General features: G+C 42.8%; 1 protein-coding gene across 6 annotated transcripts; it reads left to right on the forward strand.

The window, feature by feature from the left end:
• Positions 1 to 1,891: 1,891 nt before the first annotated feature.
• LOC133133844 (vasodilator-stimulated phosphoprotein-like) lies at positions 1,892 to 23,423 on the forward strand. Of its 6 annotated transcripts, none has more exons than XM_061250088.1 (14): positions 1,892 to 1,988; positions 2,656 to 2,711; positions 14,433 to 14,604; positions 16,447 to 16,627; positions 17,740 to 17,797; positions 18,145 to 18,466; positions 18,911 to 19,053; positions 19,299 to 19,347; positions 19,637 to 19,682; positions 19,942 to 19,984; positions 20,244 to 20,309; positions 21,341 to 21,410; positions 21,650 to 21,707; positions 21,933 to 22,149. In XM_061250088.1, the coding sequence occupies exons 2-14, from the start codon at positions 2,707 to 2,709 to the stop codon at positions 21,965 to 21,967; spliced, it is 1,248 nt and encodes a 415-aa protein (XP_061106072.1). In that variant the 5' UTR covers positions 1,892 to 1,988; positions 2,656 to 2,706; the 3' UTR covers positions 21,968 to 22,149. The 6 variants fall into 6 exon arrangements, with proteins under 6 accessions (XP_061106072.1, XP_061106071.1, XP_061106073.1 ...); XM_061250087.1 differs by lacking the exon at positions 1,892 to 1,988 and adding an exon at positions 2,266 to 2,533; XM_061250089.1 differs by lacking the exon at positions 1,892 to 1,988 and adding an exon at positions 22,444 to 23,423 and having other exon boundaries at positions 2,540 to 2,711; positions 21,933 to 21,987.
• The last annotated feature ends 931 nt before the right edge of the window (positions 23,424 to 24,354 follow it).

Consider the following 24,354-nt stretch of genomic DNA (forward strand, 5'->3'; position numbering starts at 1 on the left):
AAATACACTTAATTTAATTCAGAACCCACATTTGCATAACATTATCCCTCCAGAGGTTGTAGTGCACATGTGCATGTTACCTGATGTATTCAATATTTTTTACTATTATTTCCTGCGGTGATAACCACTTACTTGAAACCACTGTACTCAAGTAAAATAAATATTTACAGAATATATGAACTGGCACTTAATGATATTAACGCAAATGCCTCTCTATGAGCCATTGTAAAGCCAGCTAGTCATCAGAACATGATTCAATTATCTATAATTTCCTTCATCGACAAACTGTGGCTGGGACAGGCACTAAAATTGAAAAATAAAAACAGAACATAAATGTCATTTAAAGAATCCAATGTAATAGTTTCCCAGTGCTAAGATGGGCATTTAATATATATTAAAATTATTCTTCTGATATTAGAAGATTTTTTATGCATATCCAATCCATACCATATATACATACTTTTGTTTCAGTAAGAGTGAAAAGTTCAAACCATGTGTTTCAGTTCCTCAGAAAACTATACCAAATTCCTAATCATAATCCCTGAGAGAACCTTATTGGTGCAAATGATGATGCTCCACAACACCAGTCCAATTATCCAAAACATAACCTGAAATGAACTGGAATACAAGAGGGTTTTATAGACACACCCACCAAATCCCTGTGTTTTTCAAAATTGGCTACAAAATATATCTCATGAGGACACTGTTTTCAACAAGCACCTCTTAAATCAATCAACCCACCTCCGTGCAGACCAGTATACACCTTCACCAGCAATGCAGGAAATAGAAACTGTGAGAAAACTGCAGAACAGTAGAGTGTAAAACCTCAAACTATACTGCTGACAATCCATTTCTAAGTAAGCCAATTATGACTTTACCATTGGCTCTGATAGTCACAGACATTGTGTGTGTCTAACACATTCTTTCTTATTTCTCTTTGTGCCATCTCTGTATTTTCTGGCATAATTTATTATAAGATAATTGACAGAAATGCATACTATGACATGATAATCCTCATATATTGTGTTGCCCCAAAATGTGAACAATTTGTTCACATCACAGTACCAGGCAGATATTATAATATTAATTATAGCTGTTACATCTAATTTTGTGTTGCCACCCATTTTCACCAATTCTTGCTTGTGACATTACCTTGCATCACCCAGCAGACAAGCACTGCAGACTGTTGAGCTTGTGAACTTCCACATCAATCCTGTTTTCAAACTTCCGGAATGTTAAAACTTAAAACTGAAAAAGATACCTATTCAATGCCTTTATCATGCACAGTCAAACAAAATACATATTTGTGCAAGTTCACACCACAATGTTCCAAAATAAAACAAGTACTTTTATATTATTTATATTACTTCTACAACATATCAATAACTTAGACCTAAACACAGCATAACTTTAAATAAAGCTTTCACTCAGATGTACAATGTTCAAAGTTCTGTCATTCCTATCACAGAAATGAATGAACACAGATAGATAGCATTTTTACATCTTTGTTCAGCACAGAAGCCAAGCTACTACTACTACTACTACTACTACCACTACTACGAACAACTTCATGGTAATTGCATAGGCCTACATATGAATGCAGACAGAACTAGTGGTATGACATAATGGCTGAGGTTTCACTTGCACTTCCTTGTATACCTTTTCAACAGAAGCACTTTAGGCTTTGTGAGACCTGTTTTAGTCACTATTTTTATTGTAGTATTGTGACCATCCAATTTTAGTGGTTACATAATTCAAGACAAACCATTCACCTCAGTGCATACAAATACTACCCATTATATTTTTGCAACCATAAATGGTGGCAATGGCAGACATATGGGTTGTGTGTGTGTGTGTGTGACAGACAGGAAAGAATGTGGGTTTGAGTTTATTAACTGGTGCACATCCTTTGCTTGTTACATTGTCTGGTGTTTCTCAGTTTCTCACGAGTGCCTCATGAAACTCCAAGAGAAAGTTACATTGAGCAGGTGAGAGAGAGTCATGTTTTCCATTAGCCTACACGATGTAGACTACGCTACACTCATTTTACTGAGACATTAATTCGTGTTCTATTAACGCGTGTTTGTGGCCATGCATTGTTATAGCTTTGTCAACTATTTGTAGGCCTGCCATTACGGAATACATCTTATTATAGGCCTATATTTATGCTATTGCCTCTTTAAAGCGCCCACGCCGCTACCGTGGCGTTGTCCCTTTAAACCCAGATTGGAGCTTTGGCTTTGTAACCTACCACCGCCAGTGAAAGATTTTTTATGAGAAGAGAGGGAGTAATGAACTCTCAGAGAGCAGACATAACTGGAAGTGAAGAGACAAAAATAAGCCTGTTTAGTGCTCATTGGAAGTGTGAAAAAAGATTGTAGTTTTTCAGAATAAAATAGAAAATAGAGGAAGCGTTTCGCTAAGTGGTATTTAGGGGGAGATGAGCCGGCGTTACTGATTGGAACTGACAAGCTCGCTCTACTAGCCTACTGTAACGACAGTGCTGTCCTCTCTTAACCAGGAAATCGACGAGGTGTGATTTTCGCTCTCCCCCCTAGTTAATATCCCTTAAACGCGGCGAGCTGGTAGAAGTGGGTACAATCAATATCACCCTAATTTTATGTCATTTCTTTTGTTTCCCACCTTCGGCCTCAGATCTAACATCGAAAATACGGCGTGGGAGAGGATCCGCGCTCTCGCCAAACAATGAGGTATGGGGTCGCTCCAAATATGATTTTGAGTGGCTAACGTTCTGTTAACTCGACTCACAGGCTAGTTAAGTAGCTAGCCAGGATATTCATTTAGTTTGACCTGTTAGCTATTTAGTTATCGGTTAGCTATCGCAAAACCGATAACTTATTACTGTCGGCTACACTTCAATGTATTACGTAATTCTTTGCTCAGGCTACTGTAACGATTAAGTACTATCTGATGTCTGGTGTTCAGTTAGCTGGCTAGCCGTAAACTACCGGTTGGCTGCTTTCAGGTCCACATTAACGTTATCTGTAACGTTATTCGACTCCGTAACAGTTGCAGTCGTTTCAAAGCTGCAGTCTGGTGTGCCTTCATTTCAATAAGTTACTAGATGACTAAAACGTTAAGCTAACGGTTTCGCTTATAGTATGTGCATATTTCTTCCTAATTTCCACTGCTGGTAGACAAACTGGTCCAAAATAACTGATTGCTATCAAGGAAGTGTAGACGAAAACGCGATTTTAACTGGCTCTAATACTTCTCGTCTCGTTCATTATACTGTAACAAGCTCGCATAGTTTAGCTAGATAGCTCACAACTTATGTCGGGAAGATTGTCGTCATCCTAGCTGATCCGTCATCTACCCATGAGTAGCAGTATTTCAAATGAATGTCTGGTCAGGTTTTAAATGCTGAAGCCGGTCCTTGGGCCAGAACATCGCTCATCGGGTTGGAATGATGTTTGAATTTTTTTTTTTTTTTTTTGTAAACCTCCTGCGTCCTGACTTAACTCCAAGCACTAGCGTGAGCTTGTGCTTTGGCACATGCAGGATTCTTTGTTAGATGCATAAACGTAGCCTAGGCTCAGCCGGCAAAGCATTTTGAAAAAGCTAGAGAGAGCTACAGATTAAAGTAGGCCTGCGCTTTTGAAAGGAAGTGTATGTGTTTTTTTTAAACCACTAAATTACAATCTGTACTGTAGGGATGACGTTAGTCTAGTGAACACAGGCGTACGAACAAGACACTATTTTAAGTGTCGTTTTATAACACTCTCCACCGATAGGCTGTCTAGGCTATCCTTTGGCCCTATGCATTTTAAAAGAGCAGATTATGTAGCCTTCCATAGCGTGTTTTTTAAACTCAGACCAAGGGGGAAAGCGGGTTACAAATGGGATCACTAGGCAGTGGGTTTCTGCTCGCGTGGTGATGTGTACTTGGGGTGCGAGACGACCGTCCTGCGGACTGCGCCAGACGGTATACCCACTGTGCTTGTTAATTGCAGACTGTCCCATATAAGGTCCGTATCTTACACTGTGTGTTGTTTCAATGTTTTGGCGATAGAATACCAGCAAACCAAGCCACGGGAGACAAACGGGCTTCTAACTCTCATAATGCGCGCATTACAGTGATGCTTATTCTCATTAAGGGAACTGCAGGAGGAAGTTAGTCTTGGGACTGTAATTTTAAATTGCAAAATATGTTAAATCGATTGCCAAATAAACTGCCTCTTATGCAAAGCTTTTTTTCCCCTTGAGTTCTTTTTCACCTAGTGGCAACTAGGCGATGACTTAAATGTCGTTAACTGTTTCTTATCGATACTACTGGCGAGTTGTGGAAACTCAGCTGTTATTTCAACAACACGCAAGACCTTGTCCCCCAGAGTGACCGCGATGTCCTATCCTGATAAGTGATTGTCTATATATTTGAGTGATTTTACAGCAGTCGTCAGCCATGGACCTGTAGAGGTGGTGGGCCTGCTTTTTTTTTTTCTTACCTTTTTAAGCATAACATTGTGCATGCAGGATGGATGCAGTTGGCTATAGCATCTATGTTCAGAACGAGCAATGGATAAGTCCGGTCCTCACAATAGGCAGCATCAATGAGGATGATATTTCTTCCTGTGCGTGCAGTCGAATAGAAGAAAGTAATGATTTATTGGTTACTTTCTTACATTCAACTCCCAAGTGTATCTTGAATTTCTATCCTCATTCAAGTTCAGAATGATGACATCAATCCTATAGCCTTCTTTTGACAGAAATCTCAAATACCCCAAAGTACAAAAATACCAACCACTGTTGTGGTCTAATACATGTTTCTTGGGTATATTAGCACGACTGTTCAGGTTATATGCCTGCACTGCTGGTGCTAAATTAGTTACTTAGTTCTGACACTTGACATTGTGTTCACACCTTATTTCAGTCTCACAAAATCTGATAATTTTCAAAAAATAAACTTCTCTTGTCCCTGGGTATGGTTGTGCACTGTACTGTACATCGCTCTGGATAATGGAGTGTCTGCCAAATGCCTATAATGTAATGTAAATAACAAAAAGCAGCTGATTCTGTGGCTGGTTGCAGACCCCCTTGGAGGCCACACTTTCACCTCTTCAGAAAGACCGCTCTGACCTTGAGCAGTGCATTAGTCTCATGGTCCTTATCACTGGAAGAATGTAGAAAAAAGTTGTTACTGTCAGGCCTTGCAGAATTGAAACCTACCTTTCAGTGTCATTTTACTGCCCTATCTGCCTGTGGCCACAGTCTGCAGCCTTTTTACTCCTGTTATGTTTGTCATACCAAATTGACCTCAAGCGGTGTAAGCCAACATAAAGTTCTCATTGAGAACATTTTGACACTTTCTTAATGCATGTCCCAATTGACTAACAATTTAGCCTTAAATGTTGAAGACATAAACCCCCCTCCACACACACACACTAATACATTCATACTAATTGATGCTTTTTAAGGGGTTATGTATTGTTGTTTGAGTTTTTTACTTTTTCATTTTGAAGTAGACTTTATATTACGAAAAAAAATGTTTGTGGTCAGTACAAACAAAATCTCTGAACATTTTATATGTCTATGTTCAAAAAAATACTTCAGATCCTCACTGAACAAGTGACAGTAGTTAATGAAAACACAGTGAAAAGTACATAAGGCACCAGAATTTAATCTATTGAGAACAGGACATCAGAACAGTCCTCTCACTCCAGTGACATTGTAGCTGTTGCGTTGTCACCATTCCATAGTGCTGTTTGCTGTTGCTTCACCTTTTCATTTATTTCATTTGTATAGTCCAGGCAATGCAATGTGGGCCTGCTAGTGGTTCTCAGTAAGCTCTGGTCAATTGTCATTACACACCGGCCTTCCTAATTTATTCTGTTGACACAGAATACATGAACAGTATTTTCTGAATGAAAATGAAAAGTGTCTTTTTAGTGGTTGCAAGACTGCAGGAGGTTCATCCTCAAGGGATTCATTTTAATCAGAAGAGGATAGATGCATCATCAGGATCCTCAGTATTGCGATATGTTTGTAATATATCCTCCGCTACATTACATCTTTTGCCCAGGAGCAGGTTCACAGAACCTCACTAATATAGATCTGCATGCTGTATGCTTAATGTCTGCTGCAGAAAGACATCCCTTTTTATCCGCCTAGCCCTCCCCCACTTTGTGTGAATCATCAGAATATTCACTCTAATGTTACTTTTGCTTATCTAGTTCCCCCAGGAACTGGAAGAAACTTCTTATTTTAGCGCCTGAGATACAAGAATGTTTGTGAAGTTTAAAGACTGTGCGAAGGTTTGAACAGAATCACACACTTAAAAAAACAGATAGAAATATACTTTCTCATGTCAAAATGACCCCAAACAACACCATTGTATACTAAGTTGATAATGGACTTGCAGCATTATAAATTGACTTGCAGGTCATCTGTGTTGTTTGAAGGTGCAGTCTCTTTAAGTGCAGATTGCACTCTGAAAAATAGGCCTCTATTTTTATCATGGTTGAGCTAACAGTTCTTAAAACAGCCCTTTTAACAGCTCTGTATTCTGAGTGGTGTACCGCAGGCCTTTCATCACACACGGAGAATGGTGTCCAGAAGGTGAGGACTGAAATTATTTTCAGTTTATTAGATAGTCTGCAGAGCTTGCTTCAGCTAAGAAGGCTGTAATGAACAAGAGAGAAACCAACGCAAAAAGAAAAGTGTCTGTGTGTACTGTCTGTGTGTATGTGTGTGTAGAAAGCGAGAGGAGAGATTTAAGTGAGAGCAAACGAGAGGCGCAAGGGGGATCAAGTGACATATCCTGGAGCCAGTTCCTCTTTCCCATTGATCAGGGTGGAGTAGCTTCCAGCCATATTCTCCTGCCTCCACCCACTGGCCACTAATGCACACTTGTAACCTTTTTAGCTTGCTCATGATTGTACCATGCACCTCTAAAACAGTCTGGTTCCCTTGCACCTTCCGCCAAACAGTCCCGAATAACACCACCATCCGCTATTACAGTTCACTATTTAGAACTTCCTGTTTGCTGTCTCCCTTTATAGCACGCAATGCCCTGGCTTCCAGCCAGAATGACCTCTGCAGTTTTTTCAGGGCCTGTTTACTTTTGTATTTACACTTGTGACATACAGTACTGGCACAAATTATGCAAACTCAGAACTTATGAACAGTGTTTGATCATTTATGCAATATTTAGCAAATATTTGCCATAGTAAATGGTATGTAATAAATGTAATATCAACATAAACAAATGTTTAATAATTTGTGTTAAGCAAGTTATAATAATAATAATAATAATAATAATGATGATGATGATGACGATGACGACGACGATAATAATAATCATTACCCTTCCCTAGACATATTAGCTCTTACCTACATAATTGAGCAGTGTGTTGTATCTTACTGTTACTTACTGAAAATGTATAATCATCTTGCGCATACTGCATGTTTCTTTGTTAAGCATTTTTCTTAGCTTTAATTAAGATAATATTCATAAGATAATATTCATGCAGAGAAAACCTTTGGCTTCTGTACTTTATTTCATATTACTGATTCACATAATGTTTTTACCATCCTGGTGAAGAAGATAACGATAAATACATTTTTACGGACGAAAACAGCACTCAACAAGAACAGAAGAAAGGACACAGATAAAACCTTCTTTAATCACAGTATTTACGTAACTTTCCCTGTACTGTATATTCCAGATCTTGACAAATCTCATATTTCACATTAGTGTTGGTACTGAGTTGTAAGTTGTTTTTTTTTAAGCATTAATTCAGTTTATTTTGAGTGCTGATGCTGATTCAGACTGTCAGTGTTGGTGTTGGCATAGATGAGTGTTGAAGTGGGATGTCAGTAAATATCTTGTACACTGCTTCAGAAGCTTGGCAGGCTGTCAGGTGGATTTCAGATGAGACAGGAATTACAGAACAATGTTGGTACAGCGTGTGTGAAACCCGACTAACCTTTTGAACTGGTGACGCGTGTGCCAATAACTCTTTGAACCGGGGGCGCAATCACAAAATTTAGTGGTGCACATTTTTGGCATCACACATTTAACACATATTATTTGCACATGGCATCACATATGTAATTTCTTATCTACATCATACATAGGCATTCCCCACTTGGGAAATAGAAAATTATGTCGCAACAAAGAAAAATAAGTAATGTGCAAAACTGCAGTATTAGTCTCTGCCCCCTTTTTTTCTCTCCAATTATTATATGGCCTATTTGTCTTTATTCGTCATTGTTTGACTTTTGATTATTTTTATTCTCTTTTGTTTACAGATTAAACCCATAATACTGCTAATACATAATTATACATCATGCAGATAAATACATTGCAATTAATTTGTATGATATAAGGTAATAGGCTGTCAAACAGGGATTGTTGCCCAGTTCAATTCATTGATCTGTTCATCTGTTCGGAAATGTTCCTGTCATGCAGTCACCAGATGAGCATTTTGCGAAAATATATATTGATCGTCAACAGCATTTGTCATTTGCAAATGGTCGGAAATCTCCTGTAAATCAGCAATATGCACCACACGCGGAAGTGAAGTTCAGAAGTTCACATTATCCATTGCGAATGGACTAACTAACAAATTGAGGAACCAAAAAGTGTGGGGAATCCCCCAATGTTCATAATTGGCAGGGGGATTGAAAGAGAAAGCAAATCTTTTTTTTTTTAAAGTTAATTAACTTTGTAGTTGCCCAGGAACAACCCTAAGAATTACATTTAGTTGCTCACATCACCAAGAAAAATTGAGAGAAAATATGTCCATTTAGTCGCAGTTTGGAGCCCTGCTTCTACTCCCAGGACAATCATTTGCGCCACACATTTGTCAGTGGTATTCAGCTCTGATATGGAGGTCACTTAATTAATTTTTGACTCCTATAAACTGTTAACACTGGGCATTTTGCTGTATGTGCTGCTCTTGGGCCCTGTCTGTGCCTGTAGACATAACGGCAAATGAATGCTGGGAGGAGTAGGCAACCTGTTTGAAGCGATTTGAATGGCTGCAATTATTTTATTTTTTTATTTGTTGACAATGCTATCATGCCTTGTGCTTGATTGTGTTCACTCTCTCAGTGCAGTATTTTTGAGGAAGTGGAGCTATCTCTCACACCCTGAATTGCAGAAGTATTTTCACTGGAGAGGAAGTGTCAGGGTCCCATACACACATGCGCATGCATGCAGTACAGCTCCACTTTTCAGGTATCACACAGCATGAGTTACCCTAGCCTCAGTAACATGTGCCGCTTCATAAATGTGTTAAAAAGGGAATATTCTAAACTTGATTCTAGGCCTGTGATTGCCTTTGGAATCTGCTATTGGCATTTGTCAACATGACTCACCACCAGGATTAGCCTTAGACTGTAATGGCACTTATGTATAGATTGTATAGATATTGTTACTTGTATAGATATTGTTGTTTTTTATTGCCTGTTGTATTGTTGTATTCAGGGTATTCTAGCTGCCAACTGTGGTATGCTAGTTTGGAAGTTGATTGTACTCTTCAAGGGTTCTGATTATCTATATGTTTACACTAGGACTCGGAACTGTACTGTCCTCTCAGGTCCGCTTAGCACTCATACTTGTGTTTGATTTGCACTTCATTGTACATCGCTCTGGATAAGAGCGTCTGCTAAATGCCATGTAATGTAATGTAATGAGGGACACAACTAGTCAACACTGGCACAACAGTTGTGCCAATGACAGTCAAGGAAGCAATTATAAGACTGAGAAATGAGAAAAAAACAGACAGAGACACAGGCCAAGCAATAGGCTTACCAAAATAAAATAGTTTGAAACATCATTAAGAAGGCGGCACGGATGGTGCAGTGGGTAGCACTGCCGCCTCACAGCAAGGAGGTCCTGGGTTCGAATCCCCGTCGGCCGGGGCCTCTCTGCGGAGTTTGCATGTTCTCCCCGTGTCTGCGTGGGTTTCCTCCGGGTACTCCAGTTTCCTCCCACAGTCCAAAGACATGCAGGTTAGGCTGATTGGAGAGTCTAAATTGCCCGTAGGTATGAGTGTGTGAGTGAATGGTGTGTGTGCCATGCAATGGACTGGCGACCTGTCCAGGGTGTATTCCTGCCTTTCGTCCAATGTATGCTGGGATAGGCTCCAGCCCCCCTGCGACCCTGTTCAGGATAAGCGGGTTCAGATAATGGATGGATGGATGGACATCATTAAGAAGAAAGAGAGCACTGGTGAGCTTAGCAATTGCAATGGCCCTGGTAGATCAAGGAAGACCTCTACAGTTGATGATCAAAGGCTTCTCGTCATATAATAATGAAGAAAAACCCCTAACACCTGTCCGACTGATCCCAAACAGTCTTCAGGAGGCAGGCATGGATGTGTTGATTAATCTCCGCAGAAGACTTTTCAAACAGATCTACAGAGGCTATACTGCAAAATGCATACCTCTCTTTAGCTGCAAAAAAGGATGGCCAGTTTGATATGTAGTACTAAAGAGTTATGGAAAAGGATCTTGTAGACAGATGAGACAATGGTTGACTTGTATCAGAGTGATAGCAAGAGCAAAGTGTGGAGGCTAAAAGGAACTGCTAAAGTACCCCTCTCATCTGTGAAACATGATGGTGGGGGTATATATTTGGGCATGTATGACTGCCACAGGTGCTGGCTCACTTGATTTTGTTGTTAATATAACTGTTGATAGCAGCAGCAGCAGAATGAATTATTAAGTGTGCAGAAGTATCTTATCTGCTCAAGTTCACTCAAATGCTTCAAAACCCATTGGACAGAACTTCATCCCACAGCTTTTTGCTAAGCGTATTGTTTGGCATACTGTATGTCTCTGACATTTTATTATTTCTCAGCCCCATAATGGCTTCCTTGACTTTCACTGGCATATCGCATGTTGACAAACATCAATAACAGACTCCAAAGGCAATCAAAAGCCTACAATCAAAACTAGATACAGAAAGCTTTCTTATACATGTGCCAAGGAAGTGATTGAATACACCTGACTAATCAGAAATGGCTAAGAAGCCAACCGTCCAATTAATTTTGGTCCCCTAAAATGGAGGGACTATGGATAGATTAGGGATAGGGATGTACATACCTTCCAATGTTAACCTCATTATTCATGGTTTCATATTAAATGTCCCCTTGAATAAGAGTATCCGTTTATTAGATGGCTACATTTGCATTAAGCCATTGAATAAATGTCTCGGTGTAAATGCATGTATGTAAAGTGAAATAACGCTCAGCTGCATGGAGATGGGGTTTGGTTGTGCTACAAATTGGAGAATAAATCTCTGCTAAGTCTGCAGGTGAGCTGGCTGTGGAGATGGAGCCAGTGCGATGCTTAGCGGCTTCATAAGGCACACCGAGGCAGCCATGTCTCACAGACAGCTGCGCTTACTTCCTGACTGAGTGAAAGTGATTGTCGCCTCTCTCTCATCACACATACCGAGATTTAAAAAATGATGTCTACTTCCAAGAGAGCACACACTCAGCATTGAAGAAATTTTAATTGATCAATAAGGAAGTAAAATTATACAAAACAATAAAAATACTTAGACATGTTCTTTTAAGCATGATGTGCACGCACACTCACGCACACACACACGCGCACATGCTATGGCAGAGTGTATGGCCTTGTTGTATGACACAATAGCTTATTGTTATGTGCCAAGGGCTTTGTCAGCTTTAATTTGCCCCAGAGAATTGCTTGGAGCATTACCTGGGTAAGGAAAGAATAGAGCTCACAAACTGTTGTCGCTGTTTGAAAGTCTCACATACACCCTATGGCCTGAAACCTGTGCAGAAACAGGCTCTGCTAAGCGCAGATATGTCTCCAACCTCACATAGGCTTACGTCAGTTTTTAACTGTCTACAAGCTGGCAACACACCACAGCTTCCTGTTAACCAATGAGAAGCTGAGGCACTCGGCTACCACAGTCCCCATTTGCTCTTTCAAGACAAAACGGTGAAGGTTTTTTTTCTTTTTTCTTTCCCCAGATCTGTCGGAGGCTTTATTGCGTTATCTCGCTTAAAAACCTGTGCTACGCTGCATGGTTGAGATTAGAGGCTGTGCAGTTGCCATTCTCTTCTCAATATTGTCAAGACAGCAAAATGCATTAAAAAAAAAAAAATCATCTCTTCTTCCACGAAAGCACTTACTCAGCATTTAAGAAATTTTAATTGATCAATAAGCAAGTAAAATGATACAAAACAATAAGAATACTTGAAAAATACTTAAATTAATTATATTTAGAGGGCTTTTAGCAGGTGCTATGTCAATCGCTTCCATGTAATTAGTTCAGCTCCTGGCCCATATCTGCATGATTTTGGCTGATTAGATAATCACATGAATTGGTAAATAAAGTGCTCAGTCAGTGTATATTTCTTCCATTGGCTTAAAGATCCTTTTCCTATGTAGTGTGCGCTATTCACAATTGCTGCAGGTTGATTTTGGGAGGGACCTTGGCAAAGATAGCAGATGCCATTGAGATAACATTCATGAGAAGGATTAACATGTAAACTCAGTGAACAATTTATTAGGTAGACCTGTACACCAGCTTGTTAATGTAAATATTTCATCAGCCGATCGTGTGGTAGCCACTAAGTGCATAAAAGCATGCAGATGTGGTCAAGAGGTTCAGCTGTTGTTCAGACCAAATGTCAGAATGGGGAAGAAATGTGATCTAAGTGACTTTGACTGTGAAATGATTGTTGGTGCCAGACAGGGTGGTTTGAGTATCTCAGAATCTCCTGGGATTTTCAGGTGCAGAGAATGGTGTGAAAAACAAAAAACATCCAGTGAGCAGAAGTTCTGTGGGCAGAAACGCCTTGTTAATGAGTGTGTTTGCGTGCGTACATGACTAAGTGTGGTTTGGAGTGCTGAAACTCAAAGAATGTTGGAGACTCCCATTTCTTGTGCCAGAGTTTTGTCTTGGTCTTGATATTTATTTTCTTCTGAGGGCAGCTTTTTTTTGTTGTTGTATTTTTATGTTCAATTAATTTTTTGTTTAGTTAGGAGAGGTTGGAGGTGAAGATTTCTCTGAGCTAATGTTATGCATGCTAAATATTAGAGCTACCCATGCTGACTCGCCATGGCCTATTGCAGATTACAGTGCCTAGTAATGAATGTCTGCTTGAGTGCACATAGGAAATACTAATGTGTCTGCCTCATGGATGGTGATGCTGATGTCTGATCTTTGTTAATTACTGAAGCAAATGCCTTGTGGGAAATCTGACACTGCTCATCTGCTCAAGATCCTGGACTCTGATTGGTTATTTCCTTTGGAAATGCCAGCAGCATTTCATTATAGTGCCAGTTAAGTTGAGTTGTACCATTGTAGCAAAATCTTGAACAATGTAGGTAACGAGTTGGAAAACAATGGTACCTGCGTCACACTGTCTGCTTCTTGGCTTGTTCGTACTTACGTATGCTTCTCTGGGCAAACAAGCAGTCCATTAATCAACCAACCTTTTGCCCTATACCTCTGCCAGTCCGAAGGGGTCCACCGTTGGGATTGTACCTGTACGGCCGTGTCAGTGGTGTGTTCATTAAGGCCTTTCAAGCAGGAAGTGGGCAGTAGCACTTTGTTCGCAGGAAGTGGGTGATTGTATCACATCTCACACTGAAAGGAAGGTGAGGAAAGCAGGGGGAGCGCTTTCGTGTTGTGTGACCAACCGTGTGATGGTGTTTCTGAAGGGCAGCCAGAGTTCCATCCAGGGCTGACCCGCCCGGCCCCTTTCAGTTCAGCAAATGAAATCGAAAAGGTTCAACTCATGGATTAAAACAAAAAAACAAAAACAAAAAATGCCCATAACCTGTGTATTGTAATTATCCATGTAGCATTCATGTGATTAGCCCTGTATATTTGACCTGTATATTGCAATTAGTGTAGCATTCATGTGATTAGCCCTGGATATTTTACCCGTATATTGCGATTGGCACTGTAGCATTCAGGTGATAAGCCCTGCACATCTGACCTGTATATTGGATTAACCATGTAGCACTCATGCTGGAAGTTTCTGTACTGGGGACATGCAGGGTGAAACATGGCCTATGTTATGTCTGCCCTACTGGCCACATCCTGGTTTTGATTCTGTTTTTTCTTTTGGTTTAGTTTTTCAGTGTAGTACTGTGATGAGCAAACTGTATCCTGGTGCCTCCATTGTATTTGCTGTCTTTTCATTCCAAATGTAATTTCTCACTCAAAAAGTATAAAATGTTACTATTTGTACTCTTGTAATAACTGTTGAGGGATGATTAAGAGCAGGGATGCACATTGAGGGCTGAACCATTTTGGGAACTTCTGCTCTTAGTAAATAGCTCAGTCATTTTTTTCTAAATTGGACTCATTGTGAGCTACAGAAGTACATGTTCCCTTACTGGTAGTTGTTTTTGTGTTCTGACATAGGGGTGAGCAAGAATTGGTGTGATGTGACTTCCCTTTCTCTCCTCAGTGAGTCCAGCATCTGCCAGGCTCGCGCCACGGTGATGATCTATGACGATGGTAATAAAAAGTGGCTCCCGGCTGGCGCGGGAGCTCAGACCTTCAGCAGGGTGCAGATCTACCACAACCCCTCCAACAACACTTTCAGAGTGGTGGGACGCAAGCTGCAGGCAGACCAGCAGGTGGGGGTATACGAGGAACACGTGCACAGTCTGAGTTACACACTCTACACGCACTGAGCATGCTCAGTACACGCTTTACACACTTAGCATGCTCTGTACGCACTCTACACGCACTGAGCATGCTCTGTACACACACCACATGCACTAGCATACTCTGTACACTCTACACGCACTGAGAATTCTCTGTACACACGCTCTGTATACTCTACACACACTGAGCATGCTCTGTACACGCTCTACACACACTGAGCATGCTCTGTACACACTCTACACACATTGAGCATGCTCTGTACACTCTACACGCACTGAGCATGCTCAGTACACGCTTTACACACTTAGCATGCTCTGTACGCACTCTACACACACTGAGCATGCTCTGTACACACACCACATGCACTAGCATACTCTGTACACTCTACACACACTGACAATTCTCTGTACACACGCTCTGTATACTCTACACACACACTGAGCATGCTCTGTACACGCTCTACACACACTGAGCATGCTCTGTACACACTACGCACATTGAGCATGCTCTGTACACACTCTACGCACATTGAGCATGCTCTGTACACTCTACACGCACTGAGCATACTCTGCACACACTACATCCTCTTGGCACCCTCTGAGCAGGCTCTTTGCACCCTCTGGGTCCACTCTCTGTATAGTCTATGCACTCTTTGCAAAGACACTGTGTATGCTCGCTAGGCCACCTAGGCAGTACCAGCGGCCTGTGTTCCTTCCTGCTGAACTGGTCACACTCTTCGTGTGAAGTGAAGTCATGGAATCGGATGTGGATGGGTTACAGAGGGAAGCTGGTGTTGGAGACCTCACAGTGTGTGTGTGTGTGTGGGTGCGTGTGCGTGTGCATGTGTGTGTGTGTGTGTGTGTGGGCAGCGCACATGATGGCGAAGCTGGTGGTGTAGATCTCACTCTGTGTGTGTGTGTGTGTGTGTGTGTGTGTGTGTGTGTGTGTGTGTGTGTGGGCAGCGCACGTGATGGCGTCACTCATAGAAATGGCGGATTTGAGCAGTGCAGTTTCACTGTGACTGTCTGACTCACTGGTCTTTGAACCTATCTTTCTCTCACTCTGTGATCTCTCACTTCCTTCAGTTTCTATGGCTGTTCTTCCCCTACATGGTCTGCTCCCAGAATGCACCCTGCTTTCATCCTGCTCTCACCCTGCTCCCAGAATTGGAGGCTCATTTCGATCACTTATTTTTCTCCTCTCTTTGCTAATACTTGCTCCTGGCCCGGATCTGTGTCCTGATCCCAGAATCCACTGTGTTCTCGAGTTCCGTATTCTGGAATAGCTGGTAGGCAGCTAAAAAAGTAATTGGAGGATACGTGTTCACGTTCACACATTCAGTGTTCTGTGTTCTTGTGTCTGAGTTCTGTCAGCCTCTCTTTCTCTCCTCTTTGTGACTGGGGTCATGGGAGTCATTTTGTATCAGAGATATCCACCAGCTGAGGTTGTCAGCTTCTCTCTTGGCTTCGCATGGTTATGGTTTCTCCCTCATCCTCTGGAATGCAGGGTTATAAAACAAACAAGAAACAGTTGTGCCATCTGCACTAATGCTGCCGCTCGACTGAGGTGTTCCTGTACGTGTCTGCAGCACCCCCCTCTGGATACAAATGCCATTGCACTCATCTTTGGCATAATCACAGTGCATGCATGCGTTGCGTTGCATTTGTATTGCATTTGTGTTGGATTTGTCTGTGAAATCCAGTATTATGACTTTACCCCATATCGCCCCTGGCACATCCACCAAATTGGGGTGAACATATCTCAAAGATTTCGCCGAAGCTTTGCAGAACAATGTCTCCGTTTCCTCTCAGGTGGTAATAAACTGTCCAATCGTGAAGGGGCTGAAGTACAACCAGGCCACGCCCAACTTCCACCAATGGAGGGATGCCCGGCAAGTGTGGGGGCTCAACTTCGGGAGCAAGGAAGATGCAGCGCTCTTCGCCAACGGCATGATGCACGCCCTGGAGGTGCTGAGTGCTATGGGAGACACAGGTAGGCTACCTCTAACACCACCATCCTGTCCCTATATTATTACACCCTACCCCTATCCACCATTCTAACACCATCCATCCCTAACCACCATTCTAACACCATCCATCCCTAACCACCATTCTAACAGCATCTATCCCTAACCACCGTTATAACACCATCTAACCTTATCTCTAACCACCAGTCTAACACCAGCATACACATCAGGGTTCCCCAGTAATCAATTACAAACTGAATAGCCAATTTTTCCTTTTTTAAATTTTCATATGACCCGAAACACGTTCAAAATGACAGCATTTATATTTATGAAATTTATCAAAATGAATAATATATTATCAAATTTATCAAAATAATCCATGTATTATATTCAACAAAATAATTGTCCCTTTTACAATGCTGTATGTAGTTGTCAGTCAAAAAAGGATTTCCTCCTCAAATATAATAGTGTTTGTTTTCTTCCCTAAGGGTTTTTCGCTCTCATGTTCCGCCAGACAAAAATAGCTTTTAATGCTCTTATTTTCCAGAGAACTAGCTTAACCTGCTGTCGACAAGTGCTACCACCTCACACGTGTGAGATTTGACATGCTTTTTGGTCATGCCTCATTAATATATTGTACATGAGTTTGATCTTATTCACTGGCAGGCCCCAGGGAGAGCTCAGATTTTTTTTGTGACTCATCGTGCTCTGGACAAGAGTGTGTAAATAGTTCACGCAAGTTAATAAGCTGAACATCCAAAAGGTTAAGCTTTGAAGTAGGAGAAAATGCTTGCACTGCATAATTCTGCACAGGTATTTGTACCACTGTCACACACAGGTACCCATCCCTACCTCCATTCTGACACTATTACACCACCACTCACTGGTACCTATACCAACCAAACTTTTTAAATTCATGGTGAGAAACTGTATGCACCAGGAAACATACATATAGATACACGCACACATGCACATAGGCTCACATGCACGCACATCACAGGCCCTCACGTAATATTATACAGACACACCTTTGTGACACACACATAAACACACACACATGCACAAACCTCACACACACCATTTCAGAAACTCCCTGTAATGGAACATGGATGCACTGTAAGTTCTTCTGCCCCTACAGGCTCCACCCGCCCTGTGCAGAATGGACCCTCCCAAGAGGAGCTGGAGCAGCAGAGGAGGTACTTTGAGGGGTGCAGGGGTGTTTGGATGGCAAAATGGACAAAAATTATTATTATTTGTGAAATCTGGTAGTGTAGTGCATGGTTGGAGCAAATACCTGCAGACACTGTGGCCCTCAGGACCTGGAGTTGAGCAGTGCTGGTATATATGCTATTTGCACACATGCAATTACAATTACAAACAAAGCAGTGGTTGTAAATTCTAAAGCTTATGACAGGTTCTGCAGATGTCTTTTGCTAGCGATAATAAGTGTCCTGAACTCTGGAAGCTGCTAAAATGGGTGCGTTACGCCTCGGTGTGAAGAGCACTGTATCAAAATGAAATGGACTGATTGACCCTTGTCCAGGCTTGAGCAGCAGAGGCAGGAGCAGCTGGAAAGAGAGCGTCTGGAGAGGGAGAGACAAGCGGCGGCTCCGCCCACCCCCCCGCCAGCTCCGCCTGCTGCCCCGCCTCCGCCTGCCGGGGGCCCACCTCCCCCGCCGGGACCCCCTCCACCCCCAGGACCCCCGCCGCCACCTGGACCCCCGCCTCCCCCCGGGAGTGGACCCCCACCTCCCCCACCCCTTCCCTCATCTGAGGGCGGAGGAGGGGGAGGAGGGGGTGGAGGTGGGGGAGATGGGGGCTTGGCTGCGGCCCTTGCTGGTGCCAAACTACGCAAGGTGGCCAAGGTGAGTGAAGCCATCCTGTGCTGTACCAATCAAGAATACAGTCAGCTTTCACTTATTATACTTGTTTAGAATAGTCACAATGTCCATCAATACAGTAAGCATTCCTGCGGGCATGAAGATAATGTAACTACTACATTAAGCATTGTTCATGGTGTGAAATGCATATTTACACATGCTAATGTGTGACACTGAATCCTGCTGACAATGCTGGCCTGGAATTGTCCACAAAATATTGCCCCAAGTGTTGTCCCAATTGGAAAAAATTATTGACTTAGTTTTGTTACCATATTGTTACCATACATTGAAATGGCTGGAACACCTACACTGGACCCAGCTGCACTTGTGCTAGTGAGCAACGTCTCTCAACAAGACCAGGAAACAAGCTTTAAAAACGGAGGCTGGTTTTAGCCGCTTGGATCCGTCACATAGCGCTTGTATTTGCAGCAGGATGATGGTGGTGCAGCCCCAGCAGCCAAGGGGAGCAGCGGAGGAGGAGGAGGAGGAGGAGGTGGGGGTGGAGGTGGAGGTGGTGGAGGTGGTGGAGGCGGAGGCCTAATGGGAGAAATGAGCGCCATCCTCGCCAGACGGTAATTACCTTCCCCACTTTACAGTAGGCTTGGGTCCACTTGCTTGAGTAAACAAGTTGTCCCCAGAAGATTCTTAATCACTTTGAAAATCAGTTTTTTGTGGAAAAATTTAAGGTGCAACCTTGTGGTTCTCTCCAGGATCAGGGTTGGGGACCCCTGCACTGGTCCATTTAGATAGACATAAGGGTTATTCAAAAATGTGTACGGTACGGTATGGTAGCTTACTTGTCTCTTTACCCATCCAGGAAGAAAATTTCAGATAAGAAACCTGAAAGCAGTGACGAGCCACATAAGGTAAGCCCCGTCACTTTCCCTTCATTACAGGTGGAGCTACACATTTCATCAGTCTGGTGTGACAGTATACAGAGCTATGCTTATCTATGAGGCAGGGCAGCAGTGGAAAATAAACTCTAATCTCAGAGGGTGCAGGTTTGATTTCCAGGTGTGGCACTCCACTGTGAATATCCCGCTGTATAAATGTAAACTATATGTAAACACAAAAAAGAGCTAAGTTGCTCTGAAAACCGCGTCTGCTAGATGCCTAAATGTTGAATGCTGATGTGTGGTTCTCTTTGTGTGTTAGCAGGAGGATTCGGACTCCTCTGGGCCAAAGCCAGCTGGTCAGAGTGGTGAGTGAAGTGGGCAATAGGGGCTTTGCCCCGGGGCAGGTCCAGTTTTGGTAGTGCTACTGTAAATGCTCTTCCACAGGGGAGAATGTCTAACCCAGTCATCCCACACACTGATTAACAATAACCACTGTTGCTTTATTTGTTCTATCTCTTTGTTTTTAACTATATCTCTCTATAACTGAGCTTCTCAATTATGTGGATGTTTGTGTAATATTTCTGTACACCCTGCCCTCCCTTCCCCCTAATCTTTTTGTGTCAGATCCCCCCCGGAAACCTTGGGAGAAATCTGCAACCATGCCAAGGTCAGTGTTCACCTCTGCAGTCTGTTTCCTGCTCTCCTTTTATCTCTCCCCTTCTCTTTCTTTCTTTTCACACTGTCTCTGCATATTTGTGTCTGTTTTCCCCTCTCCATTTCTCTGTCTGTCTGTCTCTCTTCCCCTCCTTGTATCTGCCTGTGTCTCCCTCTCTCTCCATCTCTGTCCTCTCGTTTCTGCATGTTCCCTCTTCCTCTCTTGTGTGTGCGAGTCCCAGAGTTAAGAGGTGTGTGCATGTCTTGAGCAGGACTAACTCCGCCCCCAGCAAGGCTCAGGATTCCGCCCCTTCTCCAACTTCAGCCCCAGCGTCCAGGTACAACCCCCACCCAGTGCTGGGCCTGCCCGTCTGTTTACAGCCCCCCCTCCACTGGACTGCCCGTCTGCCTGCTTTCAGCCCCACCCACTCTTTGCAGCTCCATCCACTGGGCCTGCCAATCTGTCTACAGCCCTGCCTACTGAGCCTGCCAATCTGTCTACAGCCCCGCCCACTGGGCCTGCCAATCTGTCTACAGCCCCACCCACTGGGCCGCCTGCCAATCTGTCTACGGCCCCGCCCAGGCTGTAGTGTCTGCTAGTTAATTGGTGTGTTTCAGCAACTGCATCATTGCTGGATTAAAGAATAAACACAGCTTTATTTTAAGAACCTGATTTGGTTGTTAATTGAAAGGAAACTGCAGTTCTCCTGGTCTGGAGTTTGATACCTCAGTTTGTCATAGTGCGTCTAAATGTCTGCACTCCTGTGCCCTGGATCAAACTGTACAGCAGCTTCCAGTGTTACGTGAGTGCATCTCTTTGTGGAGTAACCTGGGTTATTTTTCACTGCTACGCTGTAAAAATCTAGCTTTATGTGTCTGCTGCAGCTCACAGCCTCTCCACCATCTCTTCACCCTGGGCTGTGTATCCTTAATCACTTCAGTCATACTCTTTTAGCCTCTGTTGGAGACCTAAACCCATTCCGGCATACTGGAATAGGGGTTTCGCAGTCCGTCACAAGCGGACGCTTGACCCGGCATTGGTGCCTTGGCTAGACCGGGTGTGAAACAGCCAGCAGAGGTGTAACTGGGGAGAACGCTGAGGAAAAGATGGCATGGGGAGAAAGTGATTTTTCTGCTGGCTGGGTAGCAGCCCAGCTGCCCCACAGCAGGTGGGAGAGAGGAGAACTGGGGATGCTTGGGGTGTTTCTATGGCAGCAGCAGTGGGCAGATGCAGTCACCATGGTGACGGCAATGCGATTGCCTCTGAGGAAGCCACTGCGGAATTTGGGCATCTTTTTGTTTTTGTTTTGAGTTCGCCATTATTCCCTCCTCCTCCTCCATCTAACTTTTCCCTTCCTCTGGTTTACAGGGTAAAGCATGCGGGAGCCAGTAAAGACACAGGAAGCAACGAGGAGTCTGAAATGGAGAGAATCAAACAGGTCAGTTTTCTGCCAGTTCCTCCGCCAGCATCTCAATCACCAATTCAATACCTGAACAAAAAACTAATTATCATCATTTTGCATTCACAACAAAAGCATTGTTAGTCGGCTTCTGTACACATTTCATTTTGAGGTCATGAAAAGATGCTTCACGTAGGTCTCGTCTTGGGAAAATGGCGTGGTCTCTGAACAAACAGGGACAAACGGCTTGACCCAATCCTTTTTCCTTGTGTACTTAGGACATCCTGGAGGAAGTACGCAAAGAGCTTCAGAAAGTCAAAGAGGAGATTATTGGAGGTGATTCCCCAGAACCCGAACCCCCTCAATTCCCTATGTCCCCATTGATGTCTTTCACAGTTTGCTGCAGTTGACCCTTAATTTGCTTTAAGCTAAAAAGACAGTAGCTAGGCAGCTAGCTGGATAATTTTTTGGTGACCTCTTGGGTAATTAACTAATTTACGATCTGAATCATTTTACAAGTTCTGGTAAATCCTTATCTCATGCTCACTCTTTCTCTGACAGCCTTCCTGCAGGAGCTGCAGAAGCGGGACACATAGTCCCACAGGATGGACAGGAGGTATGCCAGTGCAGAGAGACAGGGGGGATGGACCTCATCAGGCCCCCCTCCCACCCCCGTCCAATGTCCCCGGCCCTCGCCTGTCTTACGCTCTCCAATATGCGCACGCGTATGCACGCATTCAACCCGGGAACTCCTCTTCCGAGAGTGTGTCCCCCTCGCCCCCCCCCCCCCCCCCCCCCCCCCCCCACGGCCACGTTTTCAGATCTACTTACTGTATGCGGCTCTAACAAACCTCTCTGTCTGTCTCTTCGTCCTCCCATCCCCCCGCCCCCACCACCAACACAGCCTTATCTGTAAGATTATAATATTCAGGGAATTTTGCAAATTACAAAGATAAAAATGCATAAGTGCACTATGTATGGTTGCATATAATTCTCTCTCTTCCCACCTGGCATGTAGAAGTGCAGCTGGACTCTTGAGAAAATGAACTTGTTTTTGTATCTGTGTCAGCAGGACAGCAGCTGGGAAAGAGATGGGCTGTGGGCTTAGAGTACCGGGTGCAGCCTGTCTGTGATGGTTTGTTTAGACCTGGAAGAGGGGCATTTGTTCAGATGAAGTGTCTTTTGCTGCCCCCACATTGACGGAGTTTTCCCCAGTCCCAGGACACACCTTTGGCTCATGGCAATGCTGGTTTTACCTCAGGGATGAGCAGGATCAGTGCCCTGTCGACGCCAAAGCTGCAGGGTGCTGCTACAGTAGCACAGGCCAACTTAAGAGCGGAGGATAAACCTTCTCATTATGTTCTCAAGCCTGTTCTCATTAAAGCCAGGAATAGTGGCAATAAAGGGGGGAAAGCAAGGCACAATAACAGAGGCAGGATCATAACCTATACAACAACAAAAAAGTACTGTAAAGGAGATGAATGTTCAACAGTAGATTAGTACACTCTAGAATGGAGAGAGAGATAGAGAGGGAACGCCAAAGAGAGAGAGGTTTGTATGGAAGCATATCACTTGATGTGACTGCTGAGTGCAGGTAACATCTGTGCAATCCGTTTCTTGTGTGTAGTTGTTGTGGGTGAGCTGTATATACAGCTGTAGATCAGCTCAGTATGGCTCCCTGCTACTCATCTTGTGCCCCCACCCCACCCCTCATTCTTGACTGAAACTTTTTTCTCTTGACTGAGACTTGTATCAGAGATCTATGCTTTTATTTTCTTGAGTTCTTTCTTCTATGTGAGGCCTGTTTTACACATGTATATTAAGATATAGAAAACATTTGGGTATAAATATGTTTTTTTTAGGGAAATAAAAAAAAAAAATGAGATGCTATTTCTATTTTGATTGAGATCCCTGATGCAGTTTAATGTATTTTGATTTTGTTATTGAATCAATTTCTCGTTAGCCTTTTTGAGCTGAAATTTTGTCTAAAGAAAACAGTGCAATAACACCTGTTAGAACTGCCTTCATTGTGAAATACAGCTGCTTCTTGTATCATTTTGTCTGATTTTTCCTTGGAAAATTGTGACCAAACCACTTAGAGTGCCCTGCTAAATTAAATTGCCCCCTTCCTGATTTCCTCTATTATTGCATATTTGTCACACTGGATGGTTTTAGATCTTCAGACAAAATATAACATTAGCCCAAGGGAACCTAAACACAAAACACATTTTTAAAACGACCATTTTATTTATTCAATGAAAAAAGTTATCAAACACCCAAATCACCCCGGTGAGGAAGTAATTGCCTCCTTAAACTGGAGGTACCACCTTTAGCAGCAATAACCGTGACCAAAAACTTCCTATTATTTCATATCAGCCTTTCACATTGCTGTGGAGGATTTTTAGCACACTCTAGAAGTAGAACTGTAGAAATGTAGAACCGCTTTCAGAAAAATGTATAGATTTTTTGAGCATGAACTGCTCAGGACTTTGACTAGGACACTCCAAAACTTTAATTTTGTTTCTTTTCAGCCATTTAGATGTGGAAATTCTCTTTAAGAATTTTCTGTGTATAGAGCGGAATTCATGGTTCCATCAATTATGGCAAGTCGCCCAGGTCCTGAGGCAGCAAAGCATGCCCACCCCATCGCACTCACACCACCATGTTTGATTGTTGGTATGATGTTCTTACCGTGAAATGCTGTATTTGGTTTATGCCAGGCATAAGGGGACTTCCAAAATGTTCTACTTTTAACTCATCTGTCCATTGAACATTATCCTTAATGGCATGTGGATGAAGCAATGCAAATGTTGCTAATAACATTCTGAAGTTGCCATTATGAAAGATCGATCTGAGATGGAAACATTGTTTAAACGGCAAAGAAGTCCTGTTTCACAGTTTCAAGTTCTTCATTCCAATTGCAATAGAAAACTGAAATAAAGAGGGAACCCTGTTGTAGCCATTTCCTCATCTTTTGTCAACC

Source organism: Conger conger, chromosome 7 (assembly GCF_963514075.1).
Source record: "Conger conger chromosome 7, fConCon1.1, whole genome shotgun sequence".
NCBI classification, from domain to species: Eukaryota; Metazoa; Chordata; class Actinopteri; order Anguilliformes; family Congridae; genus Conger; species Conger conger.